Source organism: Hirundo rustica, chromosome 2 (assembly GCF_015227805.2).
Source record: "Hirundo rustica isolate bHirRus1 chromosome 2, bHirRus1.pri.v3, whole genome shotgun sequence".
NCBI lineage: Eukaryota > Metazoa > Chordata > Aves > Passeriformes > Hirundinidae > Hirundo > Hirundo rustica.
The window spans coordinates 84961184-84981417 of record NC_053451.1 but is presented as its reverse complement, the minus strand read 5'-3'; the positions used below and the strand labels follow the sequence as shown (position 1 = coordinate 84981417).

The 20234-nt window shown below is 36.1% G+C and overlaps 1 protein-coding gene across 3 annotated transcripts in view; it reads right to left on the bottom strand.

Moving 5' to 3' along the window:
• Positions 1 to 20234, bottom strand: part of PPP2R3B (protein phosphatase 2 regulatory subunit B''beta) — a 47840-nt gene that overhangs the window by 9351 nt on the left and 18255 nt on the right. For all 3 annotated transcript variants that reach the window (XM_040055473.2, XM_040055472.1, XM_040055474.2), the window contains 5 exons: positions 6973 to 7158; positions 5199 to 5302; positions 4550 to 4652; positions 3693 to 3767; positions 148 to 234 (listed from right to left, as the gene is read on the bottom strand). In XM_040055473.2, coding sequence (XP_039911407.1) covers positions 148 to 234; positions 3693 to 3767; positions 4550 to 4652; positions 5199 to 5302; positions 6973 to 7158 — 555 coding nt within the window. The remainder of the gene's footprint in view (positions 1 to 147; positions 235 to 3692; positions 3768 to 4549; positions 4653 to 5198; positions 5303 to 6972; positions 7159 to 20234) is intronic.

Sequence of the window (20234 nt, the reverse complement as noted above, 5' to 3'; positions counted from 1 at the left end):
GCATATTCTAATGTATGAGAATTAATGCAATTGGGTCTTCCTTACTTTTTGGAAAAGGAAGAAATGCTATTTATGTTACTCCCTTAAGCCTTTAGTTAATGCAGTTTCTAGAAATACCTGTCTTGCAAAATTTTATATATTACATACCTGCAAAAAGTTGCTTTTCCTGAGCTCATTACAAGTTATTTTCCCAGACCAGGACCTATTTACTGTATAAAATATTCTCTGTATGACCTGCAAAAGAGAGAAAATGGAAAGAAACTTTTAGCTATGGTAATATATGTGTCATATTGTATGACATATATGTGTCATATGGTAATATGGTGTCATATTATCCACTATCCAAACCATTTCTAAATCTACATCTAAACTCATCTAGAGAAGCGTTATTTCAATGCTGCAGTACCTATATCTCACTCAGTAATGTTGCAGAATACTCATACGCTATGAAAATATGTATATGGTCAATTTCAGTACCTCAAGTCTTCCAGTTCTACATGATATAATCTAATGAACCTATTAATGTATATTATTACTTCAGATTTAAAGACCTGCATTTGCTATAAGACTATTTTACTTCATAATTGTATTTACAGAAGTAGAATTGGGACTGTTTAAGGATCCAAGTAGAGAAGATGTTGCTACTTCTGAACTCTACAAACACAACAAATCTGCATTTGACAGAAATACTTCCTGCAGGTGCAAAGCGAATGTTTTTCCTCATTTAACTTCATTCTACTTGGAAGCTCCTTGAAAAAAAACCCCCATTAATAGCATTAAAAGTAATACATGAATATTTTCCAATTGAAGAACAACAACAACAAAAATCTATGCAATAAAGATGACTAGTTCTTGTGCTATGCATGACTGGTACTGGAACCAGAAACAAATGCATCCAGTTGAGTACCCAACACTTTTTTTTACATGTACATCAACTCGAAGATCTTACAGATCTTTTCCAAACTAATGGTTCTATGACTATTTTGGACAACTCATGCATTCTAAACCCATAATTTTCTTGGATTTAGTTTACAAACTAAAGACTTTAAAATAAGTGTTTTCTGCTACTTAACTTGAGTCACCTCAGTTAGTTTGACTTAAGACAACCAGTCAGTCATACACTACTAAACAACAAACAAACAAAAGCCCAGACAAAAAACTCCCAACATATTATGGAACTATGACTGCTCAACTGGTGATTAATTATACCTGCTAATTGGAAAGGCTCAGTATTGCATGTGTAGTGAGCAAGAGACCAGTTACTAAGCTCCCCACCTCTATGGGAACCCCTTTCCTGCAATTAATATGTCCTCCCAACTACAGGCTAAGCTTTTACACTTCAGACTTTAGTTGCAGTAAATCAATTGTTTAAGCTAACCGATAAATTTTAAATTACAAATAGAAGAGTAATGTACTGATGAAGTTTTGAAAGAAAGCTTAAACTGTAGAGCAGCAAGCTCCTCAGTTTTCCTCGAACAAGAACAGCTGGTTCAATGACTCCAGACAAAAGAATAGATTATCCTGCTTCTGAAACTTAATTAACTTAATTCTAATTGTGAGTTTAGGGAAGGTCCCTTTTTGGCTTATAATACAAAGTAATTTTTTCATAAAAAGGTTTTTGCCTTAGCTTTGCAACTTAATCCATCTGCATGTCATTTTCTCATCTGTTATACATTTAACTGGTCTAAAAATAAAAACAAAATTGAATGTTTAGTAAAGACAACTGGGAACAGACAAACTAAAGTCAACTGATGCAGAGTATAAGCAAATTGTCAGAGAATTGCCTTTACTATTCTGTCAGAAGGGAGAAGAAATGGTGCAATACAGACTACAATTTCAAGAACTCATAGTTCAGGTATGCACCTAACATCCTGGCAGAATAAACACAGTATCTCATTTGTCACAGCAAACATTTTTAACTTATTTCAGTTCTGTCTTGTAACTAACCTGGCTACTAGACTGACCAACAAACCTATACCATATCTTAGCAGACAGAACAGATTGCTTTCATGGCTTACACAACATGTGCTAAAGAGATGTATGTAATGTATATGCACACACACATACATATGTGTAGGTATATACAAAAACCCAGCAGAAAAACGGCTCATTTGGTTTGCAACCAGAAGTATTCTTTAGATAATACTTCATGTAGCAAGGTTAAACTAACCAAATACAGGTATGAAATGGCTTCTTTCATTATAGGTAAAATAACCTATTACTATCATTAATAACCGGCAGGACAGGATTTCAGAAGACTGTAACAAGCTCAGCTGGTCAAAGCATGGTGCAAATAATGTCAACGTTGTGGGTTTGATCCCTGTATGGACCATTCACTTAAGAGTTAGATGCGATCCTTGTGAGTCCCATCCAACTCAGAATATTCCATAATTCCGTGAACAGTTATGCCATCCTAAAATATGACAAGAAAAAGGCACAGTGCTCCTTCCATTTCTTAATCTGCAGAATGGCATACCAAATATTGTTGATATTTTCATACTAGCTTACTTTTTAATTTAACACCAATTTTTTGATTAAACACTAATTTCTGTTAATAAAATACTTCCAGTACTAATTTATTCAATATTGTTAGACTCAACTCAAATAAGCTGCTCCTCTAAAGAAAAGTAACTGGAAATGGCAGGACCTTTTCCTTCCTACTGTTCTTCAGGACAGGCAGCATGCTTTCACAATTTTTACCAGAGCAGTCTTTCATACAACCAAGAATCCATTAAGAATCCATTAAGAATCAAGACAACTCACTGGCAGAACAATTCCTTCAATCACAACTGACAAGAAAGTTCTGTGAGCTCAGGTAATCATTATAACAAGAAGCAAAACATAATGCAGCAGGACATACTTGATATGCCAGCAACTCTCTATAAAGATGGATGTAATGAACAAAATCCAAATACTCTCAAAAAAACCCTTCCACAGTTTTAATCTGGGTCAAAGTATAAGATGGATAAAAGATGATCAATGCTGCATGTTTTTTTTTTTTTTTGCTGGAGAATATTCATTAAGCTAGTTTTCACATTCACAAAGAAAGTGAACTGAATGTCATTTTGAAGAATTTTAATCTTCTGAGACTTCAGTGGAATCAACTGTCTAGTCTACAGCTGAGAAAATTTAATGTCACTGATTTTTCCCTTGGGTTCAGAACAAATACTTCAGTCACGTAACCCTGGGAAGAGAGAAGTGAAACTTTTCATGTATAAAACCTTCCTTGGAAGAAAAGTCTCCAGAGAGAAAAGCGGCAAGAAGCTTCAATATTATCATTATTCTCTTAATACTGAACATAATCATATTAATATAGATGTTTCATTCAAGATTTCATTTAATTAATCCCAGACTAAGGTCAGGATTCTAATGAATGCAGTCTACAGCCACAATCAAGTGTTTAAGATAACAGCCTGCTCCTCATTTAATGTTCATTAACTTATCCGACACTATTACAATTCACTGCTTCTCTTACTAGTATTAAATTCAGCAATTCCTTACAAATGTTAAGAACTGTCACGCTTAAGAAAGACTCTTTTTCCACAAGACTTCTAATTGTATAGAAATGAAGAATGACAGCCCTACTCTGACTTCTACTCTTCCCAATGGACAAAGATGCTTAGACATATTGACTAATCTTATTTTTGATTTTCTTAGTTAAAAAATAGCTTTTCCAGATACAAATCACTTACTGTTGTAATATACCGAGAATGGAATTCAGATGCTTCTTTTAAAAATGAAAGGCCTGGATGACTATTCACCACATCCTACAAAAGAAATAATAATTAAAAAAAGGAATAACAATATCCTAAGGAGTATTCATTAGTGACCATATAAGACAATTAGCAAAGAATAGCACACCCATTTCCTTAACCAAAACAGTTCAAATAAACTACCATGAACATTACTGATAACTTTGTTTTCACCAAGGCTTCAGACAAATGACACTACAAAACCTTTTTTTTAAAAAAAAATCTTTTAAATAAATCAGACAAACAAAAGCTTTCCAAAATTTTAGAAATATTATAGGATTTTTTTCCTATATTTCAGATAGGCTGAGGATTTGAACACTGCTGACTGTGGTAGCTTGTAATTCTGTGGCTATGATTCAGTAAAGTCAACTTAGGTTTTATTCAGTCATTTCTATACGTGGTGCTTGCTGCTCTTCCAACAAAGACTTACTAGGTTTTGAATTCACATCTCACTTCTCCTTTGCCCTCCAAAGTTCTATCCTGACTTAAATAACTTTAACTGCCTTCTGAAACAGAAAAGATTCCAATACAGGTGCTATTCCTACAATCAATTTTAAATCTCACCATCACGCTTAAAAAACACCTCACCTTATACAAAATGATTAACTGTAAAACTGTAAATGTTTAACTGTAAAACACTATAATCTTAGTGGATCATGCAAACACAGTTGCACTGAATATTATCAATAAACTTTAATGATGACCATGAAAAAGTAGGTTTAGTTCAAACAAAACTCAGGGCTTTGCCAGTTCATAGTTTTGTTGTGTTCCTAGAAATAGTTTTAGTTGCAATTTACTTGTACAAAAGGAATGAAGTCTTCTTGCACCAAGTAGTTACAGCCAGGGTTCATCAGAAGGTGAACAAACTTTGCAGCATCATCATAGCAGGTCTGAAGTACTCTGAAATGTAAATACTTCCTTTTAATGTTCTACAAAGAAAATTGCTCATGCTACCTCATGCAGGCATCCTAGAGCAAGGCATATGAAACAACATTTATTCAAAAGTTCATTACAAATGTCAAACCATACTCCAAGGGAACTTATCAAAGCAGTACTATCTCTTAAATTTATGTTAAAGGAGGTAGGTACACCATGTCATTGATTACATGAAAGGACAGTTCAAAGTTAGAATTAGAGAAGAACTAGAAATAAAAAGCACTTTGTCCAGAACTGGCATCTAAGGGCCATGGTTTTCACTTTTCTCATGAACTGTCAGTCATTTACCAAACACTTTTAAATCTATAAACCCTATAAATGAAGATTTGTTTATTTTAAAGTATTAAAGTATTATTTAGTCAAATTTTCCCATGTACAAGTTTGATGACAATGGCTGATTATGGCAAAGTGTTTTATTCCCCTTTACAGACAGGCTCACATTCAGAGCTTAAAATATCACATTTCAACGAAAAAACCAGCAGTGCTTCTAAAAAAATGTAATCTACTTACTTCCGCCACATTGCAACAAATTTATGAACTGATACGTATCCTGTTCGTTCACCTCCAGCACAATAAAACAAAGGACCTTTCCAGTAAAGTGGGCATTCACAAGCCTAAAATTAAAGTATATATCAAGTCAGTTTATTGATTGCTTATCTGAGGGCTACTCTTTTATTTATAGATCCTTCAAAAATTACAAGTGTTAAGAAAGCACTAGGGAAGAGGTTTTTTTAAAAAGACCTGTTTCTGAAACCAGCTTCACCTTCTGAAATAATTCATTCAAAACAACTGCTTTAGGCTGAAATCCAAAAGTAGAGAGCAAAACACAGGGCAACTTGTAGCAATCCTAATAGAGTAACACAGTCACATGTCTGTCTGTCCATGCTCCAAGCAGCTGAACAGAGCCCATCTTAAGCTCCTCTCAAGAGCTGGACATCTTTAAGCTAAGCTCAAGACAGCACATTTACAGACCTTCTGAACTGGTGCAAATTGACATTTGTCTGGCTCAGAGGATGGCTCAACTCATCTGCATCCTTGCATGAGCATGGCACATCCTCTATGCAAATTTAAGCAGCCTGCCCTGAGCAGCAGAATCTTGCTTTAGGGTACTCAATAGCTACACAATCCCAACTCCTGTGCAACCCCATGCACCTGAAGTCCAAGTGTCTGCAGCCATAACAGCCCAGAGCCCAATTTGTCTAAAATTGACTCCATCTGGGAGCAGTCAGACATACTGGCATCCCCAAGGGCCTCCAAAAAGACTGAAAACTGCAAGAGGTGTAAGGTCACTGCAGCATAAGTACAATTACTTCTCATGCAGTAGTTTAACTAGTACTTCAAATAAATTTTAAAAAAGTGGTTTTGATGAATACTGTCCTCAGACAGTATTCTTCAGGACGGTATCTTTCATCACTGAATTGTAGGTGAGTTGACCCTTTCGCCTTCCTTGCTGAGAGAGAAGGGTCTCTTCCCTAACTCTTCACTTCTGTGTTGGAAGGAGATGTGGAAGACAGAGATTCTATCATTCAGCTTAGCAGTAAAAAAGTTTTGGTGAGGCAAACCCTGAGTCCTACTCTTGTGAGAAGTCATACTTTCCATTTTCTAGACCCTGGACAAAATGACAGGAACATGGCTGAGAACCTGAGACTCATTATCAAGACCATGACTTGTGGTGAGATTTCACTCATTGATTCAATATAACAAAATGGAAATTTAAGTTTATTTTAACAAGCTTATTGTCTCTAAACTTACACAGAAGTTTAAAAATATTTGCTGCTTTCTAAGCTAAGTATTTTGTCACTCTGACACAACTCTAAATTAGCTCTTCAGGAATAACTTGAGAGCTATAATCTCAAGTTACCAAACCATTCTATCTTTACCAGTGTCTTTACAACAGGGGTTCAACAGAACGAGAAAAAAACCCTGACTTGTGCAAACATCTGAAAGCAAAGCATATATTAGCAATGCTTTTGCCTTAAATCTCTTGGTCAATATGGAATGGAGAACAACATACAATGTTGTTCTTTTGTATTTGGTTGTTTATGCAGCAAAAAAAGTAGTTCAAGTTTTGATTTAATATTTTGTTTCTTTTTATAAGGTCATTTTAATACACAGTTAATGCAGAAAATTCCACATAACTGTGGTACCAACAATGTAGAATATCATTAAATACTAAATGTGTGGGAGATGGAAACACACAGTACACGAAAACCAGGCACAGAGAACTCATCTTTCCTTTCCACACGAGTACAGTACGAAAAGAAGATGGCCAGCAAGTTCTCACCTTTGCAACCTTACCCATGTCTTCTAACGTTGCCCTCTCATTTGGAAATTCAGAAAAAGTCTTCTCAATTTTGGCAATCACAGCATCTATATTCACTTTTTCCTTAGGACATCCTCGAGGAAAATAAAAAGTTGGAATGTTTTGACTATGTGATGGTGGCAAAGTTTCTTCCTTCTTTGTTTGAACCTAAATAGATAAATACACATTTGACAGTCAAGTACTATGAAATCACATAGTTCTCCACAGATGACTTAAATGTCTGGGTATTCTATGTTTCAACGCACCTTCAGAAGGATTTCAGTTTATAAATTGAAAAAACTGTTACAGAATAAGAGCACATCAGAAAAACTAATGAGTATTTCCAAAAATGTTAGTTTAGAAAGACTCTAGGATGGTAAATATTTTTTTAATGAAAACAATTTTTTTAATATAAAAAGAACTTCAATCTTCAACATATCAAGTTTCAAGACTAATACATTGGACAGCTTCTTGGAGATTTGAAATTAATCAAGTTCTATTATCTGTTTCAAAAAAAAACTTTCAACCTCTATATTAACAGACATTATGAAATAATTTGCTTTTGAAATACTTCTAGTTTTACAGCTTCAAGCTTTTGAAATAAGTATAATAACTTTGTTACAAGCCACCAACCTATTTAATGAAGTTACGGTGAAGATTTTTTTTTCTTTTAACCTAAAAGTGATAGATTTTGTAAAGGTAGTAAAGACTGCCTGCAGAGGGATTTTTTTGGGTAAAGTATATACAATGAAATGAGAGCTTAGAAATCTGTTTCTCAAGAACTGTGATACACCATATCACTAAACCCCCCTCCCCCCCAGATGACCTGTAACAAGAGAAATTTATTTAAAAGCATTTAGGTCCAGTAAGGAAGAATTTACCTTGTAGTCAGTTTCCAAAAAGATGTCAAATAGGGCAGAGAAACAAGGATAATAGGCAAAGTAATAGTTAGGAGACAACTCAAACTTAGCAATTAAATCAAAGTCTTTCTTCCCAACACTACTATGCAAATGTAAAAACACTGCTATAGGGTGACTTGTCCTAGTGATGAATGTGTTCAAGATTCTGCATCAAATCTCTCATTTTCAACCAGAATTGAGGGAAAATAAACCCAAGATCCCTTCAAAAACTCTAACCCTTGTTTTACTCTTTATCACCTTTACCAAAATGCCTGATCTCCTACCACAATTAAAGTCCTTCCCTATGTGACTGGACTAGGTACTTATGGACAACAAGTTTTAATTTGCAGAGTTCCAGCCTAGGGGCCTTCATTGGAATGCTACGTATAACAAAAAACAAAACAAAACAAAAACAAAACAACAACAAACAAACAAACAAAACCCACAAAACAAAACAAAAGCCTGAGCTAGCCTTTCCTTCCTCTCCTCTGCATTTGAGCCAGAATTCCTGTCCACAGCAGCAGAATTACCTTAACTATGCTAACAGTTTTATTTCAGAGAGGAAAAAGTTACCTTGAATCTGTGATACCAGGAGTCAATGTCTGTCACTTTCTAAGAATCCTGTAAGTAACAACTTTTGATATCTTATCATTGGTTCAGCAGTCCACTTGACTAGGCAGCTTAAAATAAGTGTGCTACAGGGTATCAAAATTCCTTCCAACTTCAGATTTCCAAAATTTTAGGAAGTGTAAAGACAGCAATGTTTTAATCTCTAGGTAACGTCACCATCAGCACTACAAATAACGTCTGTAATGGGGTGAACACCGTGTTTCATTCTAAAAGCCCGGCTCTACCCATCAGCACTTTACAAGAGCCCTTGTAGTTACCCTATTTCCCCTTTTCCCCATTTCCAAGAACTGCCTGGACTGACGTAAGATTAGCTCAGTTGGTCAGAGCATGGTGCTAATAATGCCAAGGTCATGGGTTTGATCCCTGTATAGGTCGTTCATTTAAGAGTTGGATTTGATGATCCTTGTGGGTCCCTTCCAATATTCCTGAGAATATTCTGTGATTCTGTGACAACTCCCATGTGAGCAGCTCAAATGGCCACAGAGCAGCAGGTGTTCCAGTTCTTCAGAGGTGCCCGACGAGGAATGCCTCACTCGAGAAAAGGGAAAGTACAAATCACAGACTACTAACATTCCCTGAATGTTGCAGATAAGATGAGGCAAATCAGCATTTTAAGGAAGCTTAGTACAGACAGGCAAGGCATTTTTATAACCCACACCTAGGGAAATTTAGACCTTCAAACTGAAAAATTTCTTTCAAAAGGAAAGGTAGACGCAGAGGAAAGACTGCACTAGAAAAGGTCCCAAGAGCAAAAGAAAAGCTATCATCAGAACCCTTTGTTAATTGGATAGTGTATTTTTTTCAGAAACCACTAATTTAGATACCTCAGTTACACAAGAAATGATTTCCACTGGTCCAGGTTAAAAGCTGTTCTTAAAGACATATGGAAATCTCAGTTTAGGGTCTGTAGTAAGACCTATCCAAGCACAAGTTATTTAAAAGAATTATACGATAAGGGCTTTTTATTTACTTTTCATCTTATAGTCTGGAACATGTTCACAACAGACAGACTATAAGCAAGAAGTTCAGCAACCTATTCAGAACTTAAGATGAACATATAGTTGAAGAAAATAGATTTTTCTAAAATGAAAATGTTATATTTAAACATTTGAATTTAGCATGCTTACTGTAAAAATATATAATATTTAATCTATAAGACAGAATATTCATTAATTTCTAAGACCAAATATAGACTACAAATCTGTCGTGGCAAGGCAAATTAACTCTCCCTATACTGAAAGATGTCTATTTTTATATGCTGGTTTCTCAAAGTTGGCAAAAGAAGAAATCATAAAAAGGCTTCATTTACATTAGCAAGTGTATGATCACTTCACAATCATTTCTGCTAGAATTATTTGGTGCCTACATAGAGGCATCGAGTGAGAATACCATCTAGGGCACAAACCAAAATGCCCTTGAACATTCCTTGTGGTATCCAGCAGGCAGCTCCAAGCAGAGCTCTCACTCTGCATCTGCCGCGTGGATGTTCTGAGCACATTAATGCTTCTTAAATGCCACCAGCAACTTGGAATGGGACAATTGAATTGTGCTGTTAACGTCAGTCAACACAGGGATAGGAACTGGAGGAAAGAGAGAAGCCTGTCATCCCAAACCATTAGTTCCAACTAATGCACCATAAAGTTGATATTACATCTCCTCCCTCTTCTCACCTTCCCAAGAAGGGCCAAAGCATCTTCTCTCAGTCTGAATTCCAAAAATGAAAAGGTTCCTTGTACAACTGAGGCTGCTCTGCTGTATGTGCTCTAATGAAGGAACATGTGATACTAAAAGGGCTCTAAAAACTTCACTATTTTCTGTTCACGTGCTAGTTACTTCTGTAGAGGCACATACTGCACAGCTGATGAAGGAGTCAGTTCTGTTATTTCAGGGCAATCAAAATGCACTAATTGTGTGAGATTAGGCTGTTCTAAAATGAATTAAAATTTTAACTGGGGAATTCCTTCATTAACAAGAACTGCCAGAAGTCTGCTAACATCAAATATTTGACGGGAAAATCTGCAGGAACAGTTCATTAATCTTTTTGCACAACTACTCCATTTCAATGGTCAATTTTACATTTAGAAAGTGATCTACATTTTCCTGTGATTTTAAGTTAAAAACCTTTAAAACTTGTACCAGTAAGTTAAACTCAAAAAAAGGGGCTTGTTTTGTCAGTGGAAAATTTTCCCTGCAACTTGCTGAGAATGAGTACCAACAACAGCATGCTTGGAATTAAGGAAAACAGCCAAATAAGCTTGTAAATAACTAATCAAACAGACGTGTGCTGCAGTGTCAGGACTGAAGGGAGCATTAACCTTTGCAGTAAGTATATAAGAAGTCCAGGATCTGTAAGTGCATTGCAAAGTTGCCACTACAGTTCAGGTTTTATATAACAGATGGGAAGTGAGGATTCCTTGAAAACTTGTTTGCAGTAATGTAAACAAACTTCTGTATGATTTGTCTACAGGAGAGTTCAAGAAAATCTTTAACACACTAACAGTTTTCGTTCTTGACATACAGAATTTTAAGGACCACCCAACACTTACTTGCCTTGATTTTTTTACAGTAGAGGAAATGGAAGTTTTTATCCCATTGAGGTAACTGTTCAAAGGGCAAAATATTCTAATATTCTAATATCAAGTTTGCAGCTTTCCAGATCCTTTTCCAACCATTCCTTCAGCAATTGTTTCAACAGTAATGGCATAAAATCAGTATTATTGTTACAATACAGTAATATATTAGTAAATACCAGAGAACACATATACACCATATTCCAAAGAGAAATAAATTCTTCAAGCTAGACTGTCTTCTTACATCTACCACCTGATGAGTTGCATTCAGCAGTTAACTTTGTTATAAGCCAAAAATAAAGACAGTGGGAATTTTAAAAGAGTAGGCTTTTCCTTCTCTCTTAACTGTAAGAAGTGATGCTATGATACAATCATTCAACTACAGGATATATTTCTGAAATAACAAGGAAGGGAGGACTTGTTCCCACACATTTTAATAATGTATGCTCAGTAATGTCTAGATCTAACACTTGGCATGTGGCAACTGCCAAGGAGAAATATTGAGCCCCATGAAGATGTTGACTATGTGGATTCAAATGCAAGTGAGTAAAACCGTACTTATAAAGGACTTGCTGGAAAAGGAAGCAAGGTAAACATGTTTGTGAATGTAATACTCTTTTAGACATTGAGATTAAGACGTGAACTTGGATTGGAAGGGACATCTAGTTCCAACCACTCCTGCTGTGGGCAGGGATGCCATCCACTAGGTTGCTCAGGGCCCCATTCAACCTGATCTTGAAAATTTCCAGGGATGGGGGATCCACAGCTTCTCTAGATTGCCTGTACCAGTGCCTCACCAATCTCATAGTAAATTATTTTTCCTCTCCTCTTTTAGTTTAAAATCATTCCCCCTTGTCCTATCACTATCTGGATTGAACTGATTGGTATTTACATTGTTTTGACAGGACTACAGAATATGATAACTTCATTCAGAAATGCTGATGACACCAACATTTTTCCTGTCTGTTTCTCTGAAAAAAAGACTAACCCTAAACATTTTAAAGTATTTACCGAGTTTGCAGGCAGCTCTTGCTATAGTATTTGATAGGAATTTCCTGTCAAGTCTAGTATGGACAACGTCTATACTAGAGAAAAGTCATCAGAATGCATACAACAGAGTCAAAAAAGGACCTCAAAAAAATTCTACCTCACATATACACCCAACTTCACATTAAGATTTTACTAAGTGATGCACTGTAATCTCCCCACTTAAAAAAAAAAAAAAAGGCACTAAATACTGAAAATACTATAAAGATATTGTTGCCTATCAAATAGTCTTTCAATTCCTTAGTAGTTTTTAATTAGGCATTTAAAAGAAAAAATGTCTGTTCCAATATTGTTTATGATGTGCAATACATAAGTTAATCTAGTTCTTCAATAGACTAGGTCTTCTATACTTATATATTCTACTTTATGCTAAACTTACCTGGACGAACCAAAGTGCATAATGAGCTAAGAGGATTTTCTGCAGAGATATGCTATTCGGCCTTTGAAATCCTATCATCTCTGCAACCACCCATGTATAAAGCTCATCAACCACCTAACAATGAAAACAGATAACTGCAGGAAGTTCCCTGACACACAACAGAAAATGGAAACCAACATAGAGATTCAAAGAGTAACATTCTTTTGTATGAGTCTTTTCTTTATTAAATTCAGGGAGTTCTTAAGAATACAAGATGTGTTACAGCCAATCAGTTAAAACAGTAACTGTGAGTGTAATAAAATGTTATCAGTAAACAGGCTCACCAGGAATAGCTGACCAGCCTTCCCATCCCTCTGCTCTGTTACTGCTGTCAATCTAAGTCTGACCAATAAAATCACAGAAATGTTTCTTTTTTTACTTACTGACTGCAAAGTGAAAGTCAATATTTCTCTCTTAGATAAACAACTGACATTATCAGTAGTTGTATAGAATTTAAATCTCAAAAGAATCACATAAGACTTGCACTACTATTATTTAGAAAAGGGTCCATTCTCATTTGGAAGAAAGACAACAGTTTTGAAAAACCTGTTCTAACACGTTGACTACTTCAACAGGCTGAAGTGCCTTCAAAAATGTCTCAGGACAAAGTAAGGTTACCACCAGAACTTTCCTCAGACGCGCAGAGAAACATGTCTTCTGTAACATAAGCTCTCTTGACCTTGTGGTAGACATACATTTACAATTATTTAAGTTGAACTGTGATGCTTTTTTATTGCTTTCTGTGTCATCCTCATTAGCATCTTTCTAGCCAAACTAATGAGATTTTTTACTACAAGAGTTCTACTGTACTTGTACTACTCCCTGTTCAGCTTGATGTGCTAAACAGTATTTTTTCATCTGTGAAAGATGATACTTGGACAACTTAAAATTTTGAAAATTTCTGGGTCCTTCTCCTTGCCAAGTTCTATTACTCTAAAATTAAATCACTGCATTGAAAATCAGCTTGAAAGCAGTAAGTTTATCTGAAATCTTAATAATGAAGTTTTACAGCATGGCATAAGGTAAGCTACACCACAGCACACCTCCTCTTCCCCCACACCTACACAGAATTTACTTGCTTCACTAGTGACAGTGAAGCAATATAGTGAATTGCCTCAGGCCACCAAGATAGCTAAAGAGCAAAATTAAAACCCCCCGTTTGTCTTCATCCAATCTCACACAGTTGGTGCCACTTAGAAGCAACATGGTTCTGTTGCTAACATAAGGCAGATCAGGGAGCGCTGCAGCAATATAGTTTTAAATCAGATTACATTAGGCTTAAATCCATGCTAAGATTGTGATGCATTTTGCATAGCTTAGACAAAAATATAAAACATAGATCAAACCCTGAGAGATACCTACAGATAGTGAACCCGTGCTAAGCCAGTCATCAGGGTATATATGTAAGAGTCTTTCCTCTGGCAACAATCATTTTAGTCCCAGTTGTTTCCTTCTGTCCCAGACTTCAGCTTGCTATCCTTCAGCCACTGTCTGGCAGCTGTTTTTAGATGGGCTATAGAGACTAATTTTATCATACATGCTTCTCTTTCCTTCCACAGTAAGAGATAAACATCCATTAATTTTAACCCTGCTGCAGTTTTACACTAGCTTACTTTTGCTGTTAGCCTTAACTGTGAAAATTTCATTCATCTAGTTTGGTCTGTAGTCAATATTTGTACTATGTGAGGGGAAGGAAATAGAAAAATTAATACACTTTCCCATTAAGTTCTAGCAATACACCATTAGAAGTAAAAAAGTACTTTAACCTACACTGTTTCCAGTTTTATATTTGTGACCTGAGTTAATGCACAAGAGCAGGGTTCAGCAACTCTCCCAATGCAGTTATGTTCCAGTTAGCAATCCTGTGTTCAAATTCTGACCAGAAAAATACAGTGGGAGTCTCCTTCCTGCATACCAGGTTGAGCACTCATCTCAGTTTTAAATAAATTGATTATCATGCTCATCTCATTTAAGCATACTCTTGGCCATTTTACTCTCAAGACTATCTCTGTAAAAAAAGTACATGGTAATCTGTGTTCAATGTAAATGTTAATCCTCAGTGCTAAATCAACTTTACTCCAGAGATGAAGCTGTGCACTGCTCTGTCCCATTTTGGATCACTGACATATTACAGCATGTAGCAATTCCATAAGCAAATCAAAAAGAGATTCAGTGATGTTTAGAGCAGTCAGGAGTAACATAAGGAAGGATCCTAGGTAACAGTAAAAAGGAAGTCTAAAGACTCTAACTTCTGATTCTGAGGAAAAAAAAAAAATTAAGCTATTTGCTATATAAAACTAATTTCTTCCCTTATTTTAAGTCTTAAGACAGCAGTGTAAGTAGTAGTACTCTTAATTTTGTGATAGCCTGGGAAAGAAGCACCCCGTCCAGTTCAAATGAAGTTGCTGTGCTACAGGCTACCACTGGATAGTCTTGAAAGTCTTACTATAAGGCATAAAGAATTACAGTACAACTTAATTTAACCAAGCCAAACTGAAATAGCCAAACCACCCTCCAGAAATACCCACTGAAGTGTCAGCACTGCAGCAGAGCATGCAAAATTTTGGACCATCTACACAAACCTATTTGGGAAAGCATGTTAGTTCTAATGTAGGAGGAGGCAGTAGGCAGTGGCATCCAGCAAAAGCTTCCACCTGAAACTATGAAATGCATTCCATACATACCATGTGGGGTATTGAATTTAAAACCACATTCAACTAAAAGCATTTGTGAATGGCCACCACAGGCAAATCATATTAAACACACACAAACAAAAAGTTAAGCTGAGAAACTTTCAAATGATCAAAATTCACTTGTTAGTGAAGGCTGAGGTAAACCGATATTTTTCTGCATGATACCTAATCATTATAGCACACACTTACCAATCTCCTGCCTTTCAGTAATATATATGCTGCACTAACAGATGTCTCACTCAAGTTCTTCTACAACTCTGATTTTGGAAATACTGGGATTCTCCCAATTTGCAGTTTGGTAGAGCTGATATAGGCAAATCATGCAGTCCTGCTGGGAACTGGAGGATGCTACTACAAAAGCATTATTGCTGTTGAAACACCTTCAAATATGGCTGAACACTTTTTTTCTTTGTATAGTCACATAGAGCTTCAATATCAAAAGCATGCAATATGAAGAGCTTATTGATTTATTCAGAAAACATTTGGGTGGGGACAAAATGGAAGATGTGCCCCTCAAAGGCATGAACACAAGACCTTTCCACATTACATCCATGTCCATTGGTAACTTGCTTTATTTTGCTGACAAAACTTTTATCAAAGGCTTCTAGAGCAAGGCTTCCTCTGAGAATTTGCCACCACTGGGAATGATGACATTTTTCATCCCGTGAAGATATTTTTTATCTCTTTCACATGCCCTACTAATTTAAAAATGGAAAAGGGTACACAGTATAAAATGGAAAAGAAAGCAAGATTTTTCAGAAAAATCAACCCCATGAAATGCAATTTCTTCTACATTTTGTGATAAGACAAAAGTAGTGGAAAATATTAGTCACTGCTAGCATGACTGCTAGTGCCTGTGAGTTATTGTCAAATAGGCTACAGTCTATGAATTATGTCAAATTAAGTATTCTTATGCTAATATATGCTGTTTGTCATATAATTGCAGCTTCCTCAGAAAATACTCCAATCACAGGTTAAATCAGTCCTTCTATTCCTTCCCAGTGTATTCTGCTCCCCAGCAGAATACTGTTTCCAGGGCACAAGCTGGTAAGTTCCTCCGAGTACATGATTATTTTGATTGTGCACAGGCAAGGGACTGACAGGTACACTGAGGCAATTCTAACATTTGTCTACAGCAAACAGCCCTTGTCAGGACAGGCCATCAGTTCAACATCAAAAGTTAACACATACAGCTAAGAGACATCCACTTACTCTGCAATAGCTTTTTATCCGTACATGCTTACAACAAAGCAAGTTTCAATCACTAGATGCAATTGACTTCAAGAAGAATCCTCTCAAACAAGAAATGTCACCAAGTTCAGCCCCGCTATGGAGCCGCAAAGTCAACACCTGGAGCAAGTATTTTGTCAACTGCTTGTCTGCTCATGCCCTGAAAAATTCTAATTTGGACAATTGTGAAAACAATCTCATATTCCTCTTGCCCTGTAAAAGTTGAAGGACATTTTACATGAAGGTGTGCTGGACATTCTAGCACTACCACCAACAGTCATACATCTACTATTAGTAGTGTTAGTTAAAATAGAGAAAAGAACGGTGAATCTTTTATTTCAAGGGAAAAATAAGTATATCTGAACTCTTCAATGTATGAAATGCCACATCACAAAACTTAGCTGCAGAGGGAACTGACATCTAGACTCTTAAATCATGCATGCAAGTAAGCTGTAACAAACTTTCACCATATTGGCTTTTCTATAGAAACAGTACACATTTTCTTAATAATTTAAAAAATAGATTTATCACTAGACATAAACAGGTAACGAAGCTGCTATCACAGGCAACCAATACATTTTATGTTTGAACCAGGAGTCTCTATCACAGAAGTGGTAAAAATCTGCCAGCTTGCTAACAGTTTCTTTTTAAGAGACTAGAGCTTAAAACCGGGCAATCGACTAGCAGCAAACAATTTATGGAAAACCTCATCTTAACTAATAAGTCTCAGTGGGCAGCCTATATATTTTCATTCTGTTTTAAATGTTGGCATCTGCTCTGGAAAACAGGCATTATATCAGCAAGCTAGCATCATGCGTACCTATTAGCTACAGCCAGAATGAGATTTGTATTCCATCTCCAGCTCCTCTCAGCAAACACTTGTGTTCTTCAATAAGGTATTTGTTGCCTGATGTAAAAGTATTATGCAAAAATGAATATTGGGTCCTCCCCCTGCGGTATTAAAAGGTCTACAAATTATGTTAAATTAGAAAATTGATATTAACAGCAAAGCTGTCGTGCCTGAAGACTCTAATTGTTACACAACCTTTTTCTGAGACTATAGCTATAAACCCAACAGCCTCAATTAATTTTTTGAACGTAGTTTTGTCTCAGAGACTGTTATCTTCATGACTAAAAGAATCACTGTGTGCACTACATCACAAATATACACCAGCCCAGCACACATTAGTACCTACGGACTCTGCGTTCATTGCTGTCTTGAACATGCCACAAGCATTTATGAAACATTTTGGTAACGAAGGAATGTAAAAATGATCAAGAGGCACTGAAGTCTAAAGTTACTTCACTCAGAATGTAAGCCATTCTCGTGAGGCACTGCAGAAGCTGAAGAAATAATTCTCATACAGCTGACATAAATAGCATGTGTAAGGAGCATTTAGTATCATTAACAGGTGGCCATGAAACTGGGAGTTCTCCGTTTTCACACGGAGTTGTGACGCATACAACTGCACCAAGGAATCACCCAGTAGGTACAGCAGATAAAGGTATAATTCATTAAAAGTAGCAAAAGATATGCCAGCACAGGTCTGTCACTAACATTGAGAAGATTAATTAAACACTTAGGCCAGATTTTTTATTTTAGCTCCTTTTTAAAAATCATTACATTCAGCATGAATTTGACTTTTTAAGAAGTCTAGTTTTAAAGTTAGAACTCCACAGTTTTGTAAGGTGATGTGGCCTCTAAGTAGTGGATAAATACCCATCTTCCTAGTTTAGCTAACACTGAGTTACAAATGTATAAGCATGTCAGTGTACACACATGTATTTTATTCTAATTTTGTTTCAAACTTCAGGTATATTTTCCTCATATAACATGGATAATGGTGATGCTTATATTCCAACTCTGACAGGCAGGGATGTCACCAGATGTTGGCTAAAACAAAGTACTTAGCCTTTAAGTTCACATCTTTAAGTTGCCAGTACATTTGACAAGCTGAGAGCTTCGTCTCCCTCCAGAATTTCAGATAAATTGACAAGCAAGGTGGACACAGTGACTCTTCAAGTGTTGCATTCCCATTTCAATATATCCCATAGGTGTTAAGTACTTAAGAAAGATCTTGGTCTTAGAATCAACATCAGAATAAGATGGACTGAAGTTTTACTTCATTTTATACAGAGATACCTACTAAGAAATTTAGCTCCCCAAGGTAATAGAGAACATTGCAACAGTTACGTGTTGTTTTATCCTTCTTTTGAGAAATAGATCTTTCCACAAAGCCCTACTTTGCTCAGGTTTTTTCAATTTTCATCAATAAATGAAAACTGAGGAACTGCCTATTCCACCACTTTCCAGAACAACCCACCTCACTACTGCTGGTCTGTTTAAAGATTTTCGAGAAACTTGATGTACTATGTTCTAGTGACCACTCCTTCTACCCCACGGGGGATTACCTACACAGATTATTTACTTACATGGCCTATATGAAAGCCACTGCCTTAGAATTCTTGGAATCTGTGGAAGACCCAGTCATTCCCACATGCCTCAGAGCAGATTCTGAGCCATGTTATTTCACCATCCACCACAATTACTAATTTTTTATTTTAAGATGCTACTTTTAATGGCACAAACCTCTTACAGAGAATCTGTCATTTCTTCAACAAATTATAAAATTACAAGATTGTAGTAGAAATATGGAAGAACAGATTGGCTCCATTTCTGCTTGACTTTAGCATGCTAATTTTTACATCATATTCATGAGCTGTTGTGTCTGAAAGCCTATTCAGTGGAATAGGAGGTTGTAAATTCCCAAAGCAACAAAGCTTAGCAACTAAAATGACAGTTTTGTTTCAAGTTATTCTACAAAATCTCTAAGCAGTCTTTAATTTTAGCATGAAATTTCTTCAGTGATTATGTAGCTAATAAATATTCTTTGAAATGCACCTAACCTACGAGAATAAGTTGGATTTCACATTAACATAAAACGGCAAGTAAAGAATATCTATCTTCTGTACTAACAGTTACTAGCACCCATATTTAGTTTTTGATGATACTTCCAAAAAGGTCTCCTTAAAATCATGAAGTCGAAGCAAGCCACCACCGAAAAATGGAACTTCAGCTAAAATATTTTTTATCGAACAGAGCAATGACAGATCTTACGTTCTAGTTTTATACTCCTATTAATTCTTTTCTATTCTATGAATAGTTTTGCCCAAAGAATTTTGTAATCTAATTAAGTAATTAATCATACATTATTCTACAGTTGCCGTTTACCCAGGAAGTGCAAGACTGGTTAAAAATGAAAAATATTTGCTCATTGTTTCCACTGGAGATTTTTAGCCAGCAGCATCCAAAAACAGAAAAAAACCCCTACAGATTAGACAAGCTGTTTTCTAAAGTAGTTAGCAGCTTGGAGGTATGCTTAAGCATGCTACACTAAGATGTTTTCTAGGTCAACATAAAAAGGCCCTGTAAAAGTACAAGCGATCCAACTATTGCTTGATGAAAGACAGATCAAGTTAAGGGGCACCACACAAGGTAATGCTGTGTTTGTTTACAACGGGATGCCATGACTAGACTACACTTGCCTCCTCCTCCTCTGAGGTGCATAAATATTATCTGCTATCACTACTTTTGGGTAATGAAGATAGCAAGAAAAGAAAATACTATCTCTAGTCAGTAGGTAAGTTCTCTTACCTGCCTCCAGTTTGGCATAGAAAACACAAGTCAAAAATCCTTTCACTCGCATATCTATGCTGAATGGCATAAACCAGCACAGTCAACGCTGGCACTCTGCTT